Raw genomic sequence first — 21047 nt, forward strand, 5'->3', positions numbered from 1 at the left:
TGACTTCTTCTTTTCCTAACTGAATACGCTTTATTTCTTTCTGTTGCCTGATTGCCCTGGCCAGAACTTCCAACACTATGTTGAATAGGAGTGGTGAGAGAGGGCATCCCTGTCTTGTGCCAGTTTTCAAAGGGAATGCTTCCAATTTTTGCCCATTCAGTATGATATTGGCTGTGGGTTTGTCATAAATAGCTCTTATTATTTTGAGATATGTTCCATCAATACCTAGTTTATTGAGAGGTTTTACAATGAAGGGCTGTTGAATTTTGTCGAAGGCCTTTTTGGCGTCTATTGAGATACTCATGTGGTTTTTGTCTTTGGTTCTGTTTATATGATGGATTATATTTATTGATTTGCGTATGTTGAACGACCCTTGCAGCCCAGGGATGAAACCCACTTGATCGTGGTGGATAAGCTTTTTGATGTGCTGCTGGATTCAGTTTGCCAGTATTTTATTGAGGATTTTCGCATGAATGTTCATCAGGGATATTGACCTAAAATTCTCTCTTTTTTATTTGTCGTGTCTCTGCCAGGCTTTGGTATCAGGATGATGTTGGCCTTATAAAATGAATTAGGGAGGATTTCCTCCTTTTCTATTGATTGGAATAGTTTCAGAAGGAATGGAACCAGCTCCTCTTTGCACTTCTGGTAGAATTCGGCTGTGAATCCATCTGGTCCTGGACTCTTTTTGGTTGGTAGGCTATTAATTATTGCCTCAATTTCAGAACCTGTTGTTGGTCTATTCAGGGATTCAACTTCTTCCTGGTTTAGTCTTGAGAGGGTGTATGTGTCCACTAATCTGTCAATTTCTTCTAGATTTTCTAGTTTATTTGCATAGAGGTGTTTATAGTATTCTCTAATGGTAGTTTGTATTTCTGTGAGGTTGGTAGTGATATCCCCTTTGTCATTTTTATTGCATCTATTTGATTCCTCTCTCTTTTCTTCTTTATTAGTCTTGCTAGCAGTCTATCAATTTTGTTGATGTCTTCAGAAAACCAGCTCCTGAGTTCAGTGATTTTTTGAAGGGTTTTTTGTGTCTCTATCTCCTTCAGTTCTGCTCTGATCTTAGATATTTCTTGCCTTCTGCTAGCTTTTGAGTGTGTTTGCTCTTGCTTCTCTAGTTCTTTTAATTGTGATGTTAGGGTGTCAATTTTAGATCTCTCCTGTTTTCTCTTGTGGGCATTTAGTGCTATAAATTTCCCTCTACACATTGCTTCAAATGTGTCCCAGAGATTCTGGTGTGTTGTGTCTTTGTTCTCATTGGTTTCAAAGAACATCTTTATTTCTACCTTCATTTCGTTATGTACGCAATAGTCATTCAGGAGCAGGTTATTCAGTTTCCATGTACTTTAGTGGTTTTGGGTGAGTTTCTTACTCCTGAGTTCTAGTTTCATTGCCCTGTGGTCTGAGAGACAGTTTGTTATAATTTCTGTTCTTTTTCATTTGCTGAGGAGTGCTTTACTTCCAACTATGTGGTCAATTTTGGAATAAGTGTGATGTGATGCTGAGTAGAATGTATATTCTGTTGTTTTGGGGTGGAGAGTTCTGTAGATGTCTATTAGGTCTGTTTGGTGCAGAGATGAGTTCAATTCCTGGATATCCTTGTTAACTTTCTGTCTCGTTGATCTGTCTAATGTTGACAGTGGGGTATTAAAGTCTCCCATTATTATTGTGTGAGAGTCTAAATCTCTTTTTAGGTCTCCAAGGACTTGCTTTATGAATCCAGGTGCTCCTGTATTGGGTGCATATATATTTAGGATAGTTAGTTCTTCTTGTTGAATTGATCCCTTTACCATTATGTAATGACCTGCTTTGTCTCTTTTGATCTTTGTTGGTTTAAAGTCTGCTTTATCAGAGACTAGGATTGCAAACCCTGCTGTTTTTTGTTTTCCATTTGCTTGGTAGATCTTCCTTTATGCCTTTATTTTGAGCCTATGTGTGTCTCTGCACATGAGATGGGTCTCCTGAATATAGCACACTGATGGGTCTTGACTCTTTATCCAATTTGCCATTTTGTGTCTTTTATTTGGAGCATTTAGTCCATTTACATTTAAGGTTAATATTGTTATGTATGAATTTGATCCTGTCATTATGATGTTAGCTGATTATTTTGCTCATTAGTTGATGCAGTTTCTTCTTAGTATCGATGGTCTTACTTGGCATGTTTTTGCAGTGGCTGGTACTGCTTGTTCCTTTCCATGTTTAATGCTTCCTTCAGGAGCTCTTGTAGGGCAGGCCTGGTGGTAACAAAATCTCTCAGCATTTGTTTGTCTGTAAAGTATTTTATTTCTCCATCACTTGTGAAGCTTAGTTTGGCTGGATATGAAGTTCTGGGTTGAAAATTCTTTTCTTTAAGAATGTTGAATATTGGCCCCCACTCTTTCCTGCCTTGTAGAGTTTCTGCCAAGAGATCCACTGTTAGTCTGATGGGCTTCCCTTTGTGGGTAACCCAACCTTTCTCTCTGGCTGCCCTTAACATTTTTTCCTTCATTTCAACTTTGGTGAATCTGACAATTACGTGTCTTGGAGTTGCTCTTCTCGAGGAGTATCTTTGTCGCATTCTCTGCATTTCCTGAATTTGAATGTTGGTCTGCCTTGCTAGGTTGGGGAAGTTCTCCTGGATAATGTCCTGAAGAGTGTTTTCCAACTTGGTTCCATTCTCTCCTTCACTTTCAGGTACACAAGTCAGATGCAGATTTGGTCTTTTCACATAGTCCCATACTTATTGGAGGTTTGTTCATTTTTTTTTTTTTTAATCTTTTCTCACTAAACTTGTCTTCTCTCTTCATTTCATTCATTTGATCTTCAATCACTGATACCCTTTCTTCCATTTGATCAAATCTGCTACTGAAGCTTGTGCATGCGTCATGTACTTCTTGTGCCATGGTTTTCAGCTCCATCAGGTCATTTAAGGACTTCTCTGCACTGTTTATTCTAGTTAACCATTTGTCTACTCTTTTTTCAAGGTTTTTCACTTCTTTGCGATGGGTTCAAACATCCTCCTTTAGCTCAGAGAAGTTTGTTATTACCGATCGTCTGAAGCCTTCTTCTCTCGACTGTCAAAGTACTTCTCCGTCCAGTTTTGTTCCTTCCTTTGGAGGAAAAGGGACACTCTGATTTTCAGAATTTTCAGCTTTTCTGCTCTGGTTTTTCCCCATCTTTGTGGTTTTATCTACCTTTGGTCTCTGACGTACAGATGGGGTTTTGGTGTGGATGTCCTTTCTGTTTGTTAGTTTTCCTTCTAACAGTCAGGACCCTCAGCTGCAGGTCTGTCGGAGTTTGCTGGAGGTCAACTCCAGACCCTGTCTGTGTGGGTATCATCAGCGGAGGCTGCAGAAGAGCAAATGTTGCTGCCTATTCCTTCCTCTGGAAGCTTCATCTCAGAGGGGCACCTGGCCTTACGAGGTGTCAGTCACCCCCCTACTGGGAGATGCCTCCCAGTTAGGCTACTCGGGGGTCAGGGACTCACTTAAGGAGGCAGTCTGTCCATTCTCAGATCTCACACTTCATGCTGGGAGAACCACTACTCTCTTCAAAGCTGTCAGACAGGGACGTTTAAATCTGCAGAAGTTTCTGCTGCCTTTTGTTCAGCTGTGCCCTGCCCCTAGAGGTGGAGTCTACAGAGGCAGGCAGGCCTCCTTGAGCTGAGGTGGGCTCCACCCAGTCCCAGCTTCCCAGCTGCTTTGTTTACCTACTCAAGCCTCAGCAATGGTGGATGCCCCTTCCCCAGCCTCGCTGTTCGATCTCAGACTGCTGTGCTAGCAGTGAGCGAGGCTCCATGGGCGTGGTACCCTCCAAACCAGGCACGGGATATAATCTCTTGGTGTGCCTTTTGCACACCAAGGTCATTGGAAGAGTGATGTATTAGTGTGGGAGTGTTCCGATTTTTCAGGTGCTGTCATGGCTTCCCTTTGCTAGGAAAGGGAATTCCCCGATTAGGCGGGTGGGGCGATGTCCTGCTCTGCTCCATGGGCTGCACCCACTTGTCTGGCAAGCCCCAGTGAGATGAACCGGGTACCTCAGTTGGAAATGTAGAAATCACCCGTCTTCTGCGCTGTTAACACTGGGAGCTGCAGACTGGAGCTGTTCCTATTTGGCCATCTTGGCGCCACCCCTCGACCTTTTTATTAACTTGAACAACTCTTCTTTAGCCTGTTGGAAAAGCGATGTATTAGGGTGGGAGTGTCCCAATTTTCCAGGTGCTGTCCGTCATGGCTTCCCTTTGCTAGGAAAGGGAATTGCCTGACCCCTTGGCTTCCCAGGTGAGGCGATGCCCTGCCCTGTTCCATGGGCTGCACCCACTTGTCTGGTAAGCCCAGTGAGATGAACCCGGTACCTCAGTTGGAAATGTAGAAATCACCTGTCTTCTGTGTTGTTCACGCTGGTTGCTGCAGACTGGAGCTGTTCCTATTTAGCCATCTTGGCGCCACCCCTCGACCTTTTTATTAACTTGAACAACTCTTCTTTTGTCTACCTCAGAAAGCATGCATTCCTGGAAAGGAATGTGTTTCAAAAGCAGGGAGAAAGCCAAAAGGAGAGAACTTTTGCTTGCCAGTATATTCCAGTAAAAACCACACCTCTTCCCTGTAGGTAGACATGTTGGGTCACATCTCTGTATCACTAGTTCCACATATCTAGGGAGGCCTCGGAATCATGGCAGGAGATGAAAGTCTCTTCTTACATGGTGGTGGCAAGAGAAAATGAGCACACATCTCTCTCTTAACAGCAGTCATCAGTGCTCTGACTCACACTAATTGATAATGGAGGAAGTTCACATTAGTACCTGGACTCATCCTGTTGTTATTTTGGTCACAGTGCTTTTCCTACCTCCTGAACCTAGACCTCAGAAAGACACTGTCAATGCTGGGATATGTAAGGCCTGCACATTTTCGCAATGTGCTTTCTTATGACTGTGGAATAAGTGATATTCACTGTCTGATGCAATCCTCCCACATGCTACAGAAACCATGGTAGCAGAACTCCAGAGGCATCGCCCCTGCAGCATTACAACTTCCTGGGGGAAGAGTTCAGTTCATGAATGTGTTGTAATTTCTGTGAAGGGTATCTAAAGTCCTTAAAAACATCCATGAATGAACCTTTTCAACAGTACTTGGAAGGAAGTCAGGGACTTCACCATTAAAACTGAGCCAACACAGTAATGAAATTCAATGACCACCACAGGAGACATATGAATGCCTCAGGGCAGAACAAAGGCCAGCAGAATCAGCCAACGGCGTTTACTTCCATAAAATGCATTTACCTGAATAGGAACTTGAATGGTTTTCAAGGAATGACAGTCTCCTTCCAGAAAGAGTCATGTGTTCGTTATTTATCCAGTAACACTAAGAATCTAAATTTAAATTTTAGTTTATTTGGGATTGGTGCTGGACTTTAGGGAATAATCATATCAGGGCTGGATTATTCTAGTTTGTGATGATCTGAGGAAACATTGCATTTCTTCAGATGGAAGAAGGGATCACCAGTAGTGTGCCTTTTCTGAAAGCTTTGATTACAGAAGTATAGGTCCCTGATGCTTAAAGGGACCTTACAGCATGTCTGATTCAACTGCTTTTTATAGGTGAAGAACTGATTCCTGTTAACCTGATAACATAGAAATTGCCTGTCCTATTTTGTGAAAAGCATCCTACTCTAGAAGTAGGAAATAATGGAGTAGGAACCTAGGCACTAAATTATAGTTGTTATATTATTAGGACTAAGTGTGTATGTCCACAGGCCAGACAGAAATGAATGCTCTGGATCCCATCCACTTGCCTTCCATTTATTCTTGCACCATTTTCTCATACAAAGTGGATGGCCTCTTTAAGTTTCCTTTGGGGAATGTGTAAGTGCCTACAGGTCTTTGTGCTCACATTAAAATATACTTTTTTGTTTTCACTTTTTGGAAAAATAAAGTCTGCTCAGAGACGACTCAATTTCTTCATTTAAAAAATGAGACAAGACACCCTATTTTTAGATGGCATTTGTGACTTTCCAAATGGACAATGTAAAGTACTTTCAAAAACAGTGCTTTGTAAAAGAAACAGGTTATTCCATTTACTTTATGTACACATTCCATTTATTTCTTCAGCAAATATTTATGAAGCACTTACTAGCATGACCACAATTTCAGTTAAATAGTTGAGTACAGTAGTCCCCCCTTTTATCCATGGGTTCATTTGCCACATAATTATTCATTTTAATTATTAGTTATTGTTAATAATTCACTGTGCCTAATTTGTAAATTAAACTTTATCATATGTATGTACAGGTAAAAACATAACACACATACATAGGTTTCAGTACTATCCATGGTTTCAGTCATCCACTGGGGGTCTTAGAACATATCCCCTTGGATTAAAGGGAACTACTGTAATTAATTGCTTACTCTCTGTATCAGTCACTAGAACTCTTACTTTCTGGGAAAAGGTATTTCTTCTCTTTTGTTCTCTAATGCTCAGCACCCTGCGTGGCTGGCATTTAAAAGACTAACAAATATTTATTGAATGGATGGATGAATGCATGAATGAAAAACCAGATGAATAATGAAAACATAAGAGTATAATACACTTTAACAAGTACTATACTGGGCTTGCATAGTACTATGGAAATTTATAGCAGGAGCTAAAGCCAGCCTTGACGGGGCTAATCTCCGGAAGAGCAATTAATCTTTTCAAAATCCGACTCTTGCAGGATACAGTCCCCCACTGGCCTGCCACTAGTTTAAAACGAATTATTTTCTGTGAAACATCAAGATCGTGCCAATATTAGGGCATCAATAAGATTGGTTGAATGAGTCAAAGGCCTGCGCGGACAAGTCCAATTAGAACACCTCTGGCTAAAAGCCAGAATGAATGAAAGGGTTCATTCCTTGGTGTAGACGCAGAACTGGGACTGAGAATCTGTCCCAAGCCTCCACGTAGACTTTGGCTCCACCTGCAGCAGCGGCGTCCTCATCACGTGACCCAGGCCAGCCCTCCCTAGGCGCCCGGGCCAGCCTGCGCCTGCGCAGTACTCCGAGACAGCGGACCCGTGTCAGTGACAGCTTCCGGTTTGGTTTCTCCGCCTTCTGCTTGGCTAGAGCTATTGGGGCTCGGCGGCGGCCGCAGTGGGGTGGAGGGGGCAGGGCGTGGTGAGGTAAGGTGAGTGCCGTAGTGGGGTTCCCTGGAGCCATGGCCTGCTCCATTGTCCAGTTCTGCTACTTCCAGGACCTCCAGGCCGCCCGGGACTTCCTCTTTCCTCACCTGCGGGAGGAGATCCCCAGCGGCGCCGTGCGGAGGGACCCCAGTAAGTGTCTCTCGCCTCGCCGTTCCTTCCCCCGTCACCCGCGGCCTCTGCTCGGCGGGTTCCGGTCTCCTACTCGCTCTGCGCCTCCTGACTCTGCCCTCTGGACCCCCAGTTCTCCCCGTGCCTCCCCTCTGTTCCGGGATGACCGCCTGCCCACCTCGTCCTGAAGCCCCATTTGTGTTGTCTTCCTCTCGACCCAGCTATTCTCCTCAGCCCCTCTGATTCCTGGCCCAAAGCTGCGTCTTGTTTCCTCTCGCCTCTGCCTGTCACCACTTCCTCCCTCCCCCCTCCCCCCACATTCCTAGCTTTCTCTCTCAGTATCTTCTCCGTCTCCCATCTTCAGCCTGGGGTCGTCCCCTGTTTCATGTTGCCTGCTCCGTGATCGCATCCTCCCCGTTCCTTGCCACATGTCAGCGCTCCACTCTGGTATTGCCCCAGCGCCCACTCTTCCATCCCGGGGACTGTGGCCTTCTGCCACCTCCCGTTCCGAAAGTGTTGATCATCCCCCCACACTCTCCCTTCTTTCATCCGCGTTTCCCCCATTCAGATTTTGAGAACAAATGGCTGACTGACAAATGAGTGACTCTTAAGGTGGTAAGAGTCTCTCAAAGAAGGAAAATAACCTGTCAGGAAGTGAACGAGAATCTACATTAGGAACTAAAATTACAGTGACATAGCCAAGAAAGGTTAGTTTGCTTTATTGGGATGAGAAGCCTGCCACCTATTTTTATCATCAAAGTGTTAAATAAGCCTTTCCCCACGTAGTGTAAAGTTCCAAGGCTGGTTTATTAGATTTTACATAGGCTCTCAGAATTTCCTACATTTCATCTTTTGAAAGGGTGTGCCTTGTGTTTTATTTTATTTTATTTTATTTTATTTTTGCGTTTCCAACATGAAGCACATTTGGCTTTGTAGTACAGCATCCTCACTCTGTGCTATGCCGGAATGGTGATATAAGGCCCACTAAGCTCTTCTCCCTTTAAAACAAATTTAGAAGATATCAAATCAAACCCATCTGTGAATGATTACATACTCTGTGCCAGTCATTGGTGCTACAAACCAAATAAGGTTGGTGGACCCTGCCTCTAGGAACTTACGGTTTACAGACAAATCATTAACTTCCATTCAGTGTGATTGAGATAGCTATGAGGCATTTTCTTCAAGTGGTGATACTTAAGCCTACCTTTGAAGTACTAGTTAGAGGAGTAAAGGAGCGGTAATAGCATGTGCAGAGGAAGGGAGGACTGAAATGGCATAGTATTTAGAGAACTAAGAAAAGCTGAGTGGCTGGAGAGGAGGATGGGAGAGGAAGAATTGGGGCAATGAGGCAGTAATAGTGATAAGGAGCTAGACCATGAGAAGCCTTGTGAAAGTTGTGGGTTTCTCTGAAAGTTTAAGTAGAGAAATGACATTGTCAGATTTGTACTTAATGTAATCAATAACGTTTGTTGAAGACCCGTAATGTGCTCTGGTAGCAAAGTGGAGGAGAGATTGGAAGAAGAGAAATGGATTGGGAAGCTCTTCCAGTAATCCAAGCAAGAAATGATGTGAGCTTGAATTAAGAACCTTAGCAGGATGAAGATGAAGGACTAGATTAGAAAGACATAAAGGAGTTAGAATCTGCGGGACCTTGTGAAGGTCTCGTGATGAGCATTGTAACTAGTAAGTGAAGGGGAGTTTAGGAAGTCTTTAGCTTGTGGTTTGGACAAGTGTATATATTAAGAGAATAAAGGATACAGATTTTCAACCTTTCACATTTTAAATGTTTACAGTATGTCCAAGTAAGGACATCTGGTTGAACACCAGATATAGATAGTCTAAACAATAGGGAGTACTGGACCAGAGATGTTAATTGGGGAGCTAACAGCAAAAAGTGTAATTGAGTCTCAAGGATTATGTATGTTGTAAAATGCACTGAGTACTAAAGCTGTAAACTTAGAGGAGCACTGGTGTTTAAAAGTCAAGTAGAGGTTACTGGGAAGAAGACTGAGAAGGAGTAAAAGAGGAAAATCAGGTGAGAGTAAGGCTCTTGGAACTGAGGAAGGCAAGAACTTGATGAAGGTGAAGAATGGTCAGCAGCTTTGCAAATGCAGCAGGGGTCAGGTAAGAAAAGGATAGAAAAGTGCTCATTGGTTTTGGGAAGGTGGAAGTAACTTGGACCTTAGGACAGTTTCAGTAGGATAGTGGAGGCAGAAAGCATATTTATAGGATAAGCGGTTAAAAAGTGAAGTATACTATTTCAAGGAGCTTGGCTGTGAAGGATAGCAGATGCAGGATTGTAGATAGGGAATGTAGAAAAAAGGAACAGATTTTCTTTATCCCTCTACCACTCTCCTGGTCCAGGCCATGATCTTTTCTCAACCTGGGCTATGATATGATATGTGACTTCTTCTAGCAGATCTTCCTGCTTTCGCTCTTGGTTTCCCATAATAATTCTCAACAATAGGTAGAGTGAGCTTTTAAGACATAATTTAGATCACAACATTGCCTTTTTTTTTTTTTTTTTTTTTTTTTTTTTTTTTTTGATATGAGGTCTCACTCTGTTGCCCAAGCTGGAGTGTGGTGGCATGATCTCGGCTCACTGCAACCTCCACCTCCCGGGTTCAAGCAATTCTGCCTCAGCCTCCCAAGTAGCTGGGACTACAGGCATGCGCCACCATGCCCGGCTAATATTTGTATTTTTAGTAGAGATGGGGTTTCACTATGTTGGCCAGGCTGGTCTTGAACTCCTGACCTTGTGATCCACCTGCCTCAGCCTCCCAAAGTGCTGGGATTACAGTCATGAGCTACCGCACCCAGTCTAACATTGCCCTTTTTATACCCCTCTATGGTTTTTGATTGCACTTAACATAAAATCCAAAGTTCTTAAATGGTGTATAAGGCCCTTGAGACTCTGCTTCCTGCCATTTCTTGGACCTTATACACCTCTCCCCTTATTTCTTATGCTTCAGACACTCTTTTTTGTTGTTAAACCAGCCAACCACATTTGTGGCTGAGGTTTTTGCCCTCACTGTTGTCTATGCCTTGGATGCTTTTTGCAGATCTTTGCATGCTAGTTGCATCTTGTCATTCAAGTCTCAGCTCAAATGTCAACTCAGGGCAGCCTTTTCTGACCACCAGATCTAAAGTAGTCAATACAACCCCCTTGTTCCCACTTGTTGTTGTCAATCATATCATCCTGTTTATTTTCATCATTATATCTATACTGTCCAGTATGGTAACCTCTAGGCACATGTGTTTATTGAGCCTTTGAAATGTGGCCAGTGCAACTGAGGAACTGAATTTTTAAAATTCAAGTTAATTTTAATTAATTTAAATTTAGGTAGCCAAATGTGGCTAATGGCTATAATATAGTATGGCACAATTATTGTTGCTAAAACTCAGGTACATACAGATTGAATACGTGTCCAACTTACACAGGCAGTTAGGGATATAAATACACCCCAAACATCTAGATTAATTTGCACTATACCTATAGATTTACAAATACGGTTTAATGTACTACTCTTCTAAATCAAATTCTTGAGTTTGTGTATGTTGATATTATTGTGGCTATGATCAATTCATGTAGAAAATGAACAGAATGGACCTCTTCACCAGTGAGGCCCTTTGCAAAACCTGTACAGATGATCTCAGACTTATGATGGTTTGGCTTCCAATTTTTTAGCTTTACAGTAATGTGAAAGCAATGTGTACTTTGTAGAAACCATACTTCAAGTTTTGCACCTCGATCTTTTCCAGAGCTGGTGCTATAATGGGTAAGATACTCTTTTATGATGCTGGGTAGCAGCAGCAAATATGAGAGACTGTACTCTACAGTGTACAGTATTCAAGAAATTACATGAGATATTTTCAACACTTCCTTATAAAATAGACTTTGTGTTAGAAGATTTTGCCCAACTATAGGCTAATGTAAGTGTTCTGAGCACTTTTAAGATAGGCTAGGCCAAGCCATAATATAAAGAGTTTTGAATGTAAACTTTTGTACAGTGAAATTTTACAGAGAAAAAATGAAATTAGCAGAGCAGGTAAATGGGACCTGACTTAAACTGCTGACGGTATTTGCCTTTGCTTTTCTTCACTTTACTTATTAATGTTATAAATGTTTATTGGGAAGCAGAAATCATGAGATCATCTTACATTTTTTTTAGCTGATATAGTTTTAATTTCTTAACCCAGCTCATCTCTAGAGGATATGTAAAAACATAAAACACCCCAATTACTTGTGAATTATAGAGGTGTATCAGTTGGTTTAAAAGTACTTTTATTGGGCTGAGCTCTTGGAAGACTCAGGTCCTAGGGTCACAGGCATCATGGACCAATCTAAAGAAAACTGCATTTCAGGGCCTGTTAAGGCTACATCTCCAGTTGGAGGTCCAAAACATGTTCTCGTGACTCAGCAGTTTCCTTGTCAGAATCCATTACTTGCAAATAGTGGCCAGGCTCAGTGGGTCTTGTGTCCTTCAAATTCTTCCCAGCGTGTTCCTTTGCAAGCACAAAAGCTTGTCTCCAGTCACAAGCCAGTTCAGAATCAGAAGCAGAAGCAATTGCAGGCTACCAGTGTACCTCATCCTGTCATCCAGTGTACTCCACTGAATAACACCCAAAAGAACAAGCAGCCCCCGCTGTCAGCACCTGAAAATAATCCTGAGGAGGAACTGGCGTCAAAACAGAAAAATGAAGAATCAAAAAAGAGGCAATGGGCTTTGAAAGACTTTGAAATTGGTGGCCCTCTGGGTAAAGGAAAGTTTGGTAATGTTTATTTGGCAAGAGAAAAACAAAGCAAGTTTATTCTGGCTCTTAAAGTGTTATTTAAAGCTCAGCTGGAGAAAGCAGGAGTGGAGCATCAACTCAGAAGAGAAGTAGAAATACAGTCCCACCTTCAACATCCTGATATAATCAGACTGTATGGTTATTTCCATGATGCCACCAGAGTCTACCTAATTCTGGGATATACATCACTTGAAACAGTCGATAGAGAACTTCAGAAACTTTCAAAGTTTGATGAGCAGAGAACTGCTACTTGTATCACAGAATTGGCAAATGCCCTGTCTTACTGTCATTCAAAGACAGTTATTCATAGAGACATTAAGCCAGAGAACTTACTTCTTGGATCAGCTGGATAGCTTAAAATTGCAAATTTTGGGTGGTCAGTACATGCTCCATCTTCCGGGAGGACCATTCTCTGTGGCACCCTGGACTACCTGTCCCCCGAAATGATTGAAGGTCAGATGCATGATGAGAAGGTGGATCTCTTGGAGCCCTGGAGTTCTTTGCTATGAATTTTTAGTTGGGAAGTTTCCTTTTGAGGCAGACACATACCAAGAAACCCAATGTGAATATCATTGGTTGAGAATTCACGTTCCCTGACTTTGTAACAGAGGGAGCCAGGGACCTCATTTCAAGACTGTTGAAGCGTAATCCCAGCCAGAGGCCAGTGCTCAGAGAAGTACTTGAATACCCCTGGATCACAGCAAATTCATCAAAACCATCAAATTGCCAAAACAAAGAATCAACTAGCAAAACACTCTTAGGAATCGTGCAGGGGGAGAAATCCTTGAGCCAGTGCTGCCGTATAACCTGTGAGGAACATGCTACCGAGGTTTATTTTACCATTGACTGCTGCCCTCAATCTAGAACACTACAAGAAATATTTGTTTTACTGAGTAGGTGTGCCTTAACCTCCCTACTCAGAAAGCTCCACATCAATAAACATGACACTCTGAAGTGAAAGTAGCCACGAGAATTGTGTTACTTATACTGGTTCATAATCTGGAGGCAAGGTTCGATTGTGCCAGGCGTGGTGTCCTCCCAGGAGGCAAATCCAGAGTCTGGCTGTGGGGAAAGTGACCTCTTTGCCCTGACTCATTCGGTTAAGGAGCTGTCCAATAACCTTCCAGGTACCTGAGTGTGTAACTTATTGGGTTGGCCAAACCTGGTAAAACTGTTGGAATGAGTATGTGATTCTTTTTAAGTATGAAAATAAAGATATTTGTACAGAAAAAAAATTACTTTTAATGTGGACAGCTGCTAGAGATACAGTGATATCTCTTCTATATTTGAATTATCAAGGTATGACTTTATGTTACTTTGTATGTTTAATTACAAAAGAAGACGGTCCTCTATAGCTTTAAAAGATGCTGAGCCCTACCCTTTCCCAATGTTTACATTAATGACAACTGTTAATAATTGTTTTTATACAGTGGTGGGCACCTGTAGTCCCAGCTACTCGGGAGGATGAGGCAGGAGAATGGCATGAACCCAGGAGGTGGAGCTTGCAGTGAGCCGAGAACACACCACCGCACTCCAGCCTGGGCGACAGAGTGAGACTCCGTCTCAAAAAAACAAAACAAAACAAAAAACAAAAAACAGAAAACAAAAAAAAAATTGTTTTGTACAGTAAATACTGTCTACTTAAGACATGAAGTCTGGTCTTACTGCTTTGTGGCTTTTTTGTTTGTTTTGCTTTTGTTTTTTGGAGACAGGGCCTCACTCTGTTGCCCAGGCCAGAGTGCAGTGGCGTGATCATAGTTCACTGCAGCCTCAAACTCCTGCATTCAAGGGATCCTCCCACCTCAGTCTCCTGTGTTGCTAGGACTACAAGTATGCACCACCATGCCCATATAATTTTTTCAGTTTTTGTTGAGATGGTGTCTTGCTGTGTTGCCCAAGCTAGTCTTGAACTCCTGGGCTTAAGTGATCCTCCCACCTGAACTCCCAAAGTGCTGGAATTATAGGCATGAGCCACTCTCCCTGGTTTATTACTTTGAAATTGCAGGGATGGGTAGAGTATAGGTCCCTACTTTATGGGTCCCCATTTAACCTACAGTGACATAATTTCCAATGACTAGACCAGCACTTGCTGAAATTTACAGTTGAATTGGGCAAACATATAAATAAATAAATAAATACATGAACAGAGAGGGCGAGCCAGAATAGTTGGAGATAATTTGGGTATTATAATATTGTAGATTTCTTGATTTACCTAATAGTAAAATAATTTCTTGTTGACATACTAAAAATGTAGAACAGCTTTCCTTCTTGCCTCTTTTACCAACCAGAATATAAAGCATGTAGGGAATTATGTTGAAATAATCAATTCATGTTTTTAAGCAATCTCTGAGAAAAATGTGCTTTATTTAGGATAACCTAAAATCATAGAATCACTTTACATAATGGAATATCACAAAGGATATGAAATACTCTATTTTTTATATGTAGTAAAAATATTTTCTCTAGTTTGAGATCATACTAGGAGAGAAAATAATCTGAAAATAGAACATTTATAGAAATTTAAGAAAATATATAGAGTTGTTTGGTTTCTTTAAAATTGGAAGAGGATCATACAGATAAAATTTTACCGGTGAGGAAACTGAGATTTGAGTGTTCTTCAATTTCTTCATTCAGCTAATATTTATTGAGCATCCACTATATTCTAAGCACAAAATTAGTTAAAAGATAAATAAAATAAGTCCCTCAAGCAATTTTCAGCTAATAAAAGAAGATACATATGTGAAACACTTGTCAGGGGTGTTATGCTATGATATGGCACACGATGGGGGAGAATGAAGGAGTGTTGGTCTAGTCTATCCAGGAAACCCAGAAAGTCTTCATATAGGAGGTGATATTTTCACATTAATAGCTTAAAGGTGTCCATCAGATGGAGAGAAGATAGACAACAGATGTGAAACAGTATGGGATTCAGAAAGCTACAAATAGTAAATTGTGGTGGTAGGGTGGGATATGGTAAGAAATAAAATTGAAGAGGTTGGTGAAGGAGTTTAGATTTTATTCAGTAGCAGGGTCTTTAGATTGAAGTAAGAGTACCCTGGGATCACGGAAATTTTTAAAGGTTGCTTGGGAACAGATGATTTTAAGTAAATCATTTTCCACATGTACCTGTGAAAGTGCCTACTGTCCCACCCCGCCTTCTCCCACTTTACCTCTGACACGTTTGTAATCTTATCATAGTAAGTTGCTTCAAGGTGTAAAAAAACCCTCCCGTTTAATCAAAGTGCTGTGAATTCCTCCATTCATTTTATTATGAGTTTTCCAATTTTACTTTTTGTTTAATTATCAAGATATATGGTACATTTATGTTGTTTTCCTCATTTATTTACTTATAGTAATTGCAATAACTCCAGCAAGAAGAAAATTGTTAATACTTAAGAGTCTTATGATCACAGGAAAATGTTTTCTCAATTCATATCCTTTTTTCAGAGAAAGTTTTATACTGATAATAATAAAATCTATGTTTATTAGAATAGCATTCTGTGGAGAAAGTAGAATAGAAATAAGTATTCAAGGAGAATGAAGGACTTGTAAAACTGTTGAGAAGATCAGCATTTTTTTTTTTAAATAGATGTTGGTGGGTATCATTTCCCTATAGTGTTTAGAATCCACTAAGTTTTAAAAAGTAATGATAGTTTTATTTTAAATGTGCATGTTTATAGTATAACTGAAATTACATATTTTTTGCAAGGGATACATACTAAAAAATTGTTTTGGGGCATATATGAACAAAAAATTTGAAGGCCATTCTCCTGTAAGGCTCAATGATTCCCAGTCTTTTATTTTCTTTTTTTTTTGTTGGCATAATAGTGTACATAAAAAAAAAAAGAGAGATATGGACCCCAAACAGCTAAAACAATTTTGGAAAAGAAGAAAAAAGTTAGAAGATTCACACTTTCTGATTTCAAAGCATATTGCAAAGCTATAATAACCCAAACTGTATGATATTGGCATAAAGACAAGCAAACCAATGGAATGGAATAGATAGCTGATAAGTAAACCCTCACATATATGGTCAAGATGGTCTTCAGCAAGTGTGCGAGGAGCATTCTTTGGGGGAAAAGACAGCTTCTTCAACATGTGATGTTAGAGGAAATGGCTATCCATATGCAAAAGAATGAAATTGAATCCTCACACCATATGCAAAAGTTAAATAAAGACCTAAATGCAGCACCTAACACTAAAACTTCTAGAAGAAAATATAGGAGAAAAGCTTCATGACATTGGACTTGCATGCTTTTGGATATGACACCAAAAGCATAGGCAGCAGAAGCAAAAGTGGACAAATGGTGCTACACTAAGCTTAAAAACTTTGTGCATCAAAGGACACAATCAACAGGGTGAAAAGGCAACTTTCAAAATGGGAGAAAATATTTGCAAATCATGTATCTGATATGGGATTAATATCTAGAATATATAAAGAATTCCTGCAGCTCAATAACAACAACAACAAAAAATGAATCCTATTTAAGATAAGCAAAGGACTTAAGTATACATTTCTTCAAGGATGATATACAGATGACCAAAAAGAATATGAAAAGGTGCTCAACATTGCTAATCATCAGAGTGATGCAAACCAAAACATGAAATGTTACACTTATTAGAAATGGCTACTATCAAAAAAAAACCAAAGTAACAGGATATGGTGAGGATGTGGAGAATTAGAAACTTTTGTGCACTGTTGGTGGGATGATAAGATGGTACAACCACTATGGAAAAAAAATAGAGTTCCTCAAACTTTTTTAAAAAATTATATGATCCAGTAATCTCACTTCAGGGTATATATACAAAAGAATTAAAAGCAGGGTCTTGAAGAGATGTTTGCACACCCATTTGCACACCCATGTTCATAGACAGTTCACAGTAGCCAAGAGGTTGGAAGCAACCCAGATGCCCATCGATGGAGGAATAGATAAACAAAATGTGGTATAATACACAATGGAATACTGTTTAGCCATTAAAATCAAGGAAATGTCACATGCTATAACATGAATGAACCTTGTTAAATTATGCTAAGTGAAATATGCCAGTCACAAAAAGACAACTTCTGTATGATTCCACTTACATGAGAAAGCTAAAGTAGTCATTTATAGAAACAAAAAATAAAATGGCGGTTACCAGAGGCTGAGGGAAGGGAAAATGGGAATTGTTTCATGATACAGAGTTTCAGATTTGCAAGATGAAGTTCTAGAGATCTTTTATTTATTTATTTATTTATTTATTTATTTACAACATTGTGAGTACACTTAACACTACTGAACTGTCCACTTAAAAATGGTTAAGATGATACATTTTTTTTTTTTTCTTGAGACGGAGTCTTGCTGTGTCGCCCAGGCTGGAGTGCAGTGGCGTGATCTCGGCTCACTGCAAGCTCTACCTCCCAGGTCCACGCCATTCTCCTCCCTCAGCCTCCGGAGTAGCTGGGACTACAGGTGCCTGCCACCATGCCTGGCTAATTTTTTTTTGTACTTTTAGTAGAGATAGGGTTTCACCATTTTAGCCAGGATGGTCTCGATCTCCTGACCTTGTGATCTGCTTGCCTTGGCCTCCCAAAATGCTGGGACTACAGGCGTGAGCCACTGTGCCTGGCCTGTGTGTGTGTGTGTGTGTTTTTTTTAACTAAAATACAAAATGTCAGTCAATTAGATTGATAATAGATTATTTTAAAATGTGACAAAGCTGCTTATGATGGAAAGTGACATAGCTCCAATAGCTCCAGGCCCTACCTGACTGCTTTTACTGCTAAAAGTATCAATATCTTGGCTCACCTGTAACCCATTTACAGCATACTAAGAATCTCTACTATGGGCAGAGGGTAGTCATTGATGGTTTTAAGTAAAAGTATAGCAAAAGTATTTTAAGATTTGAGTTTTAAACAGATGTATTTGGTAGCTGTGAAGAGAATAGATTGGGCAGTTCAAAGCTAGAGGCAGGTGACCATTAGACAGATAGTTGTAGAAGTCCAAGTTAGAGCCCATAAAGGCAGAACTAAGGTAATAGCAATGGCAATGGAGTTTGAGACTATTAGAATTTGAGCTGAGAAATAGGATAGCCAGACAAATATTTTAGAGACATTTCTTTGTCAGCAAAGAGAAGAATGGATGGGAGTGATGGGTAAAGTGGAAGTAGAGTGACCAGTTAGGAGGCTATTGCAGTATTCCAAAGGAGGAGATTATCTTTTTCTTAGCATGGTTTTCCTAAGAGGTTATTTTAGAGTACACACAGTGACAATCCTGGAAGTATGACAAGTAGTTTTGAATGAGTACTATGCTTAATACAATTTGGGACTATTGAGACCTTGAATGAAGAGTAAGTTGTTGAACCTTCCTCATAGAGAAGAATTCTTGAAACTCCTAGGTATCTGCTGTGACCATATCTTGCCTTTAAAAAGGAGACCAGAAATGGTCCTTTGAACATAGATTGCTTTTCTTTGTACAGAGTGAGTCTAAGTCTCACATATAAGTTCCCCAGAAGACAGAATCTCATCAGGTCAAGAGAGTAGACGTTACTTATTATCACATTGCCCCCCACTTTTTTTAAGGTCTGTGAAATCAGACATAAAAGCCACCACCTGACTACTTATACTCTACCTTTCAGATGTTAAAACCTCAGTACTGTGCTATCTAACATGGTAGCCACTGGCCACATATGGCTATTTACATATACGTTTTAAAAAAATTCATTCCCTCAGTCACAGTGGCTACATTTGAAGTGCTCAAGCCACATGTTGCTAGTGGCTACCATATTGAGCAGCACAGATATAGAATACTTCCATTATTACAGAAAGCTCTCTTGGAAGTATTGCCTTAGTGAGACTTTCTTCTTCTTCAACTTTTAAGTTCAGGGATGTATGTGAAGGATAGGAAGGTTTGTTATATATGTAACTGTGTGCCATGGTGGTTTGCTGCACAGATCACCCCATCACCCAGGTATTAAGCCTAGCATCCATTAGCTATTCTTCCTAATGTTCTCTCTCCCCACTGCATTCCAATAGGCCCCAGTGTGTTTTGTTCTTTGTTCTCCCCCATGTGTCCGTGTGTTCTCATCATTCAGCTCCTACTTATAAGTGAGAACATGTGGTGTCTGTTTTTCTGTTCCCGCATTAGTTTGCTGAGGACAATGACCTCCAACTCCATCCATGTCCCTGCAAAGGACATAATCTTGTTCCTTTTTATGGATGCATAGTATTCCAGGGTGTATATGTACCACATTTTTCTTTACCCAGTCTATCATTGATGGGCATTTAAGTTGATTCTATGTCTTTACTATTGTGAATGTGCTGCAGTGAACATATGTGGGCACGTATCTTTATAAAAGATTTATATTCCTTTGGGTATATATCCAGTAATGGGATTGCTGGACCAAAAGGTATTTCTGCCTCTATGTCTTTGAGGAATCACCACACTGTCTTCCACAATGGTTGAACTAATTTACACTCCCACCAACAGTGTAAAAGCATTCCTTTTTCTCTGCAACCTCACCAGCATCTGTTGTTTTTTGACTTTTTAACAATAGTCATTCTAACTGGCACAAGAGGATATCTCAATGTGGTTTTGATTTGCATTTCTGCAATGATTAGTGATATTGAGCTTTTTTTCAATATGGTTTTTGGCCGCATGTATGTCTTCTTTTGAGAAGTGCCTGTTCATGTCCTTTGCCCAGTTTATAATGTGGTTGCTTGTTTTTTTCTTGTAAATTTGTTTAAGTTCCTTGTAGACTCTGGATATTAGACTTTTGTCAGATGGATAGATAGAAAAAATTTTCTCCTGTAGGTTATCAGTTCACTCTGATGATAGTTTCTTTTGCTGTGCAGAAGCTCTTTAGTTTAATTAGATCCCATTTGTCAATTTTTGCTTTTGTTGTAATTACTTTTGGCATTTTCATCATGAAATCTTTGCCTATGCCTATGTCCTGAATGGTATTGCTAGATTTTCTTCTAAGTTTTGGGTTTTATCTTGAAGTATTTAATCCATCTTGAGTTAAATTTTGTATATGTTGTAAGGAAGGGGTCCAGTTTCAATTTTCTGCATATGGCTAGCCAGTACTCCCACCACCATTTATTAAATAGGGAGTCCTTCCCCCATTACTTGTTTTTGTCAAATTTGTCAAAGATCACAGGATTGTAGGTAAGGGCCTTATTTCTGAGTTCTCTGTTCTGTTCCATTGGTGTATGTGTCTGTTCTTATACTGGTACCATGCTGTTTTGGTTACTGTAGCCTTGTAGTATAGTTTGAAGTCAGGTAACATGATGCCTCCAGCTTTGTTCTTTTTGCTTAGGATTGTCTTGGCAATGCAGGCTCTTTTTTGGTTCCATATGAATTTTAAAATAGTTTTTTTTTTTCTAATTCTGTGAAGAATGTCAATGGTAGTTTAATGGGAATAGCATTGAATCTATAAATTACTTTGGGCAGTATGACCATTTTCACGATATTGATTCTTCCTATCCATGAGCATGGAATGTTTTCCCATTTATTTATGTCCTCTCTGATTTTGAGCAGTGGTTTGTAGTTCTCTTTGAAGAGGTCCTTCACTTCCCTTGTTAGCTGTGTTCCTAGGTATTTTATTCTTTTTGTAGCAGTCATGAATGGGAGTTCATTCATAATTTGGCTCTCTGCCTGTCTGTCATTGGTGTATAGGAATGCTTGTGAGTTTTGCACATTGAGTTTGTATCCTGAGACTTTGCTGAAGTTGCTTATCAGCTTAAGAAGCTTTTGGGCTGAGACGATGGGGTTTTCTAGATATAGGATCATATCCTCTACAGACAGAAATAATTTGACTCCCTCTCTTCCTATTTGAGAACCTTTATTTCTTTATCTTGCCTGATTGCCCTAGCCAGAACTTCCAATACTATGTTGAATAAGAGTGGTGAGAGAGGGCATCCTTGTCTTGTGCTGGTTTTCAAGGGAAATGCTTCCAGCTTTTGCCCATTCAGTATGATATTGGCTGTGGGTTTGTCATAAATAGCTCTTATT

The 21047-nt window shown here is 40.3% G+C and overlaps 1 protein-coding gene and 1 pseudogene across 1 annotated transcript in view; both read left to right on the forward strand.

Moving 5' to 3' along the window:
• Positions 1–6983: 6983 nt before the first annotated feature.
• Positions 6984–21047, forward strand: part of RAB3GAP2 (RAB3 GTPase activating non-catalytic protein subunit 2) — a 119781-nt gene continuing 105717 nt past the window's right edge. The window contains exon 1 of the mRNA XM_017870008.1: positions 6984–7284. Within this exon, the coding sequence (XP_017725497.1) occupies positions 7170–7284 (115 nt within the window). The 5' untranslated portion in view covers positions 6984–7169. The remainder of the gene's footprint in view (positions 7285–21047) is intronic.
• On the forward strand, positions 11598–12672 carry LOC108528276 (aurora kinase A pseudogene; annotated as a pseudogene).

The sequence above is a fragment of the Rhinopithecus bieti genome, unplaced genomic scaffold (genome assembly GCF_001698545.2).
Source record: "Rhinopithecus bieti isolate Rb0 unplaced genomic scaffold, ASM169854v2 scaffold_1673, whole genome shotgun sequence".
Classification (NCBI taxonomy): Eukaryota; Metazoa; Chordata; class Mammalia; order Primates; family Cercopithecidae; genus Rhinopithecus; species Rhinopithecus bieti.